The sequence below is a fragment of the Lactuca virosa genome, chromosome 8 (assembly GCF_052849685.1).
Source record: "Lactuca virosa cultivar CGN04683 chromosome 8, Lactuca_virosa_CGN04683_v6, whole genome shotgun sequence".
NCBI classification, from domain to species: Eukaryota; Viridiplantae; Streptophyta; class Magnoliopsida; order Asterales; family Asteraceae; genus Lactuca; species Lactuca virosa.
Genome location: NC_136433.1, coordinates 231,400,231 through 231,406,230, shown reverse-complemented (window position 1 = coordinate 231,406,230; position 6,000 = coordinate 231,400,231). Strand labels below are relative to the sequence as shown.

Below are 6,000 nucleotides of genomic sequence, written 5' to 3'. Positions count from 1 at the left end.
CTCGGTTCTTATAATCCATCAATGCCGGTTTCCGGGTCTGGGTCATCCGGTCCGGGTTGGACCACTTTCATCCCTAATCTAGACAACGAAGCAGTTATTACCACAAAATAGTTATTTTTATATTAATTTGAAATAAAATTTATTATTTCTTAATTAATAGTAACAATATATTTATTTACAACAAAAATACAAATCATATCGAAAAAACAATAGCATACAATACATGATCCCGTAAATTGTTGGGAAAATGGTCGGGTTCGAGAGAAAAGACCTAAGTCCATTCCATGGACCACTGGAACCGAAAGTTGAAATCGAAAGCTGCAGAAAAGAAAAGCATCAGTAAAGTTACAACAGCCGTTGTGGAGTAGGAGTGTAGGACGCAACTGAAGTTGAGTTTCGTCAAAACAGAACTGGAAATGGACAGCAGCGAAGAAGAAGACGATTTCCCATCTATTGAATCGGTCACTCCACAATCCAAGATCGACACCATCTTTCAATCTAAAACCGAAAAGGTATCAAATCCTTGTCTGTGAATCATTATTCTTACGTATTTTCACCTTTTTTTAAGTGTTTCCTTGTAAGTTCACAAGCTGTTAGAATTGTTACAGTCAAATGCGTTAAAACGACTAAAGGAAACCTAAAAACGGAGAAATCTTATGTTAATACTTGAATTGTGAGTAAGTTAGGTTTTAATTTTAGAAGCCTCGAGTTGATTCTGATCGTAGGATTATTACATTATATTTATGCATCATTATTGTATCTCAAGCGCAATTATTTTTGAAGGATTAATAGTTCTTATGCGTATATATGTGAAGCTCTGGGTAGATTTGTGAAGTCCTTTGGCATTGTACTGATTGAGTTTCCTACTAAATTTCTGATTTTTGGAATCTTAAATGCTGTTATAAATATGTAAAACTTCCTTTAGGAGTTTAAGAGGCAAATAGGTATCACATCTGTGCACCACTTAAAGGTGGTACTCCTCAAGGACAGAAGCAGGATATGTATATATTCAAGAATCATAGTAAAGTTAAACGATGAATTTGTCTGTATTTTTTTAATATAAAGATCAATCACATGCCATTGTAGTTTATAAACAGACCATATCTTATTTTCAGACCACCACTTGTAAGATCCAAGTTCTTCTGAATGCTTAGCATATTCGGTTATTAATCCATCTAGGAAGTAGGAAACAATACATTATTAATTACATGGAAACAAATCTGATTAATATGAATAGCTCTGGTGAGTTTGTACAGTTTGATTTTTGTAAGTTTCTCTCCTTGATGCTTGAATTGTAAACAAGGTTTCAAATCTTTGCTGAATTACTCGGTTCAAGTATGTTACATGTATGAAAAATTATATTGTTTAAGTAATAATTGTTTGTTTTGTGAATGTTTACAATTTGAAATATACATTTTTCTTTATACAGTTATGTAATTGGATACATGTTTCTTTTATTTGCAGGGCATTAGAAAGCTCTGTTTTGAGCTTCTTGATTTGAAGGATGCAGTAGAGAATTTATGTGGCAACACTCAATCCAAGTACTTAGCTTTTCTGAGGTAATATTCCCTCACTTCCCCTTTGTTTCTCTCTTTTTCCCTCTTATCTTAAACACATCTTAACATAAATTCCAAATCTTTTAAGCATTTATTCTAATTTCCACTTATTTAAAGGCTATCCGATGAGGTTGTGGAAATGGAGCATGAACTCAACGACCTAAGAAAGAACATCTCTGCACAAGGAATCCTCGTACAAGACTTACTAAGTGGGGTCCACCATGAACTGAGCGAATGGAGTAAAGCCAACAACACTGAGAAACTTCAAAAAGACACCGAATTCGACTTCCCAAATGAATCACAAGATGAAAAAAGATCATCTTTAGAAAATATAGACCTTCTTCTAGCTGAACATAAAGTAGAAGAAGCCATAGAAGCAATAGAAACAGAAGAAAGAAAACACCCTGACTTTAAAACCTCATCCGATTCATTATCCAATGAATTTTCAAAACGAAAATCTTTAATTGAAAATCAACTTGTTGACATCATCGAACAAACCGATTTAAAAGTAGCAGTTTTGGGTTTACTAAAGCTAGGAAAAGGTCCTCTTGCACATAATCTTTTTCTCAAGTCAAAAGCTGCCCGACTTCAAAAAACCATCCAAATCTTTCTCCCATCCTGCCCGTGCTACCCGGAAACATTTCCGGCTGCTTTATCCAACATTATCTTTTCCACAATCTCATCAACAACAAAAGAAATGGGAACAATATTTGGAGATGATTTACTTTACAACAACCGACTTGTTCAATGGGCAGAAAGGGAAATTGAATTATTTGTGAAATTGGTTAAAGAAAACGCCCCTTCTTCAGAAACTGTTTCAGCTTTACATGCTGCAAGTGTTTGTGTTCAGGCTAGTTTGAATCACTGCTCAGTGTTGGAATCACAAGGGCTAAAGTTGTCAAAAGTGCTTTTAGTGCTTTTGGAGCCTTATATTGAAGAAGTTCTTGAATTGAATTTTAGAAGAGCAAGAAAATTAGTTTTTGATTTTTCAGGAAATGATGAAATGTTGCCATTGTCACCTCGCCTTGCCTCTCCTTTGTCTACTTTCGCTATATCTTCTGATGGAATGCTTGTTGATAGTGGGACCCGTTTCATCTTCATGGTCAAAGTGAGTTGACTTTATTTGAATGCAAGAAATAGCAATGTACTTTCACTGATTTGTTTATTATAGAAATTTACTTTCATTGTATTTTTTTACAGGATATAGTGGAGCAACTAACGCGCCTAGTCATCTTACACTTTGGAGGAAACATTTTAACAAGAATTCTAAAACTTTTTGATCAATACATGGATGAACTCATAAAAGCTTTACCTGAACCTTCTGAAGATGACAGTTTAGTGGAGTTAAAAGAAGCAGTACCTTTTAAAGCTGAAACAGATTCCCAACAACTTGCCCTTTTGGGAACTGCATTCACCATTGCAGAAGAGCTATTACCTATGGTTATGTCAAGAATATGGAGTGTTTTAAACGAAAGCAAGGAAGCAGGAAATGACAATACTGCCCCTCTATTGAATAATGCGATAGATTATAAGGACTGGAGAAAGCAGCTTCAGCATTCACTGGATAAGCTTAGAGATCATTTCTGTAGACAATATGTGTTGAATTTTATATATTCAAGAGATGGGAAAACACGCCCTGATGCAAATATTTATTTATGTGGGGAAGGTGATGATCTTAATTGGAATTCTGATCCTTTGCCTTCGTTGCCCTTCCAGGTAATTTTGTAATTGATGGAAACATTTTTGTCACATTCTTTTGAGTTGTGGTGTTAACATGGATTTATGCAGGCATTATTTGGAAAGCTGCAGCAATTAGCAACAGTTGCTGGAGATGTGTTACTTGGGAAAGAAAAGATACAGAAAGTGTTGCTTGCAAGGCTAACTGAAACTGTTGTGATGTGGGTGATGTCTAATGAAGAGGATTTTTGGGGTGTTTTAGAAAATGAAGTGGCAAAACTTCAGCCACAAGGATTGCAACAGGTAAACTAATTAAGGGCTATATGCAAGAAACAGCAACATATTCCGATTATTTATCGAGTAAAAATTCTACATTATTATTTTTTTTTTTTTTTTGCAGTTGATTCTTGATATGCACTTCACTGTTGAAATTGCGCGTTTTGCTGGTTACCCTTCAAGAAATGTGCACCAAATGGCATCATCTATAATTGCTCGTGCTATAAGAACATTCTCAGGCAGAGGTCTAAACCAACAAAGGTAATAAGGGTATTTAAGTAATTTTACTTTGAAAAATATACTCAGTTATAGCATTCAAAGTTGTTTTTGTATTTGGATGACATTGCTATAATAAACAAATCAATGTAAGTACATTGCTATTTTTTGCATACAATTAATTTTTTTAATCCCACCAGTGCATTGCCAGAGGATGAATGGTTTGTTGAAACTGCAAAGGCTGCAATAAACAAACTGTTGATGGGAGGTGATGGATCTGATGCTTCTGAAATCGATGAAGACCATATAATCTTACATGATGATGATGATGATGATGATGAAGATGATGATGATGAAATACATGATGAAGTGATCTCGGATTCTGATGAGTCTCCGTCTTCTCTCTCAACAATTACTACATCCGAGTCTTTTGCTTCTGCTGAAAGTCAAATGTTGGATAGTCTGTCGGACTTTACAGATCCCGAATCATGATTTATCTAGTGATGTCTAGGATTAGAATTAAAATATTCAAGTAGTTTGCGTGTAATATTTACTAAAAGTAAATTGTTGTGGTTTAATTTGGAAGTTCTATGATAGCAAGTTATTATGCTCTTTCCTAGAACACATCTCATTAAGGCTATTTTCATTTATGAGAAGCGAGAGATTGAGAGTGAGTGCATGTCCTGGTTTTTGGGTGGGATTAGAAAATTGCATTTTTTTTTTTCTGTCATATTGACATCAATCTGAAATACAACTTGTTTTAGAATGTGTTTGTTATGTTGTAGGGTATGGTCAACTTTCATCTTTCATTTGTTGACTTAGCATTATCTTATTTTCCACCCACTCATCAAAACCTAGGACATGGCACCTTTTACTTCACCTCATCTTTTTTTTTTTTTTTTTTTTAAATATTTTTTCTCTTCGAATGATCTCTTCTCGTTCTAAAATCTGAACTTTGAGCCTCTTGGTTTTGGTAATACGCGATTGCTTTTGCCATGATGTCACTTGTAAACGTTGCTTCTTCTAATGTCATCGAATCCGACGAACTAGTTGACAATGACGACATGGTGGTTGAAAGATTTTTTAAAAGTGGTTAAGGACGTGAAAAAAAAAAGTTGTTAAAACCACCTTTAAATCTATATTACCATAATGATAATCGATGATACATGAGAAATTGTTTCATATTAACAAAACATGTTTTTTCAATTTTTTATTATAAAAAATTGAATTTAAAAGTGTTTACAGACGTGAAAAAAAAAGTTTGTTAAAACCACCTTTAAATCTATATTACCATAATGATAATCGATGATACATGAGAAATTGTTTCATATTAACAAAACATGTTTTTTCAAATTTTTATTATAAAAAATTGAATTTAAAAGTGTTTACAGACGTGAAAAAAAAGTTTGTTAAAACCACCTTTAAATCTATATTACCATAATGATAATCGATGATACATGAGAAATTGTTTCATATTAACAAAACATGTTTTTTCAAATTTTTATTATAAAAAATTGAATTTAAAAGTGTTTACAGACGTGAAAAAAAAAGTTTGTTAAAACCACCTTTAAATTAGTGATGAGATTTAGAACCGGAAAACCGGACCACAACTGGAATCGAAACCGTTAGAACCGGATCCGGTTCCGGATTTAAAAATTGGCTTTATCTGGGTTCCGGGTAATCCGGGTGTGGGTCCATCGGGTCCGGGTAAACCGAGTCTAAAAACCGGAACCGGTGTTAGGAACCGGAACCACTTTTAGGGCCGGAACCGGTTTTTGTGAAACGTTTAAAAGATGCATATCTCATTTGTTTCGACCCCGATTGACATGCGGTTTTTTTCAACGTGTAGTTTAGAGTTTGTATATGATTTTAGACTATAATTTTGCCATTTTCAGTTTTATATTCATTGACTTACAGTGCCCCAAAGTCGAGATATCAAAGCTGAAAGTTTTTAGTTTTTCAGTTTTTTTGTATTCTGTGAAAGTATTAAAACATGCATATCTAATTCGTTTGAAGTCGGATTGACATGTGGTTTTTTCAAACTTGTAGTTTAGAGTTTTTACATGAGTTTAGACTATAATTTTGTCATTTTTCGTTTAATATTCAATGATTTACAATCCCATGAAGTCGGGATATCAAAACAGAAAATTTTCAACTTTTCAACTATTTGTTTTTGTACTTTGTATTATGTGAAAATGTTAAGACACGCATATCTCATTCGTTTAAAGTCGGATTGACATGCGGTTTTTTCCAGAATGTAGTTTAGAGTTAGTAC

The 6,000-nt window shown here is 33.8% G+C and overlaps 1 protein-coding gene across 1 annotated transcript; it reads left to right on the top strand.

Moving 5' to 3' along the window:
* Positions 1-221: 221 nt before the first annotated feature.
* Positions 222-4,337, top strand: LOC145132107 (LOW protein: exocyst complex component-like protein). The gene is made up of 7 exons (XM_079066759.1): positions 222-512; positions 1,465-1,559; positions 1,674-2,664; positions 2,757-3,272; positions 3,345-3,536; positions 3,634-3,770; positions 3,926-4,337. The coding sequence occupies exons 1-7, from the start codon at positions 417-419 to the stop codon at positions 4,215-4,217; spliced, it is 2,319 nt and encodes a 772-aa protein (XP_078922885.1). The 5' UTR covers positions 222-416; the 3' UTR covers positions 4,218-4,337.
* Positions 4,338-6,000: the final 1,663 nt, after the last annotated feature.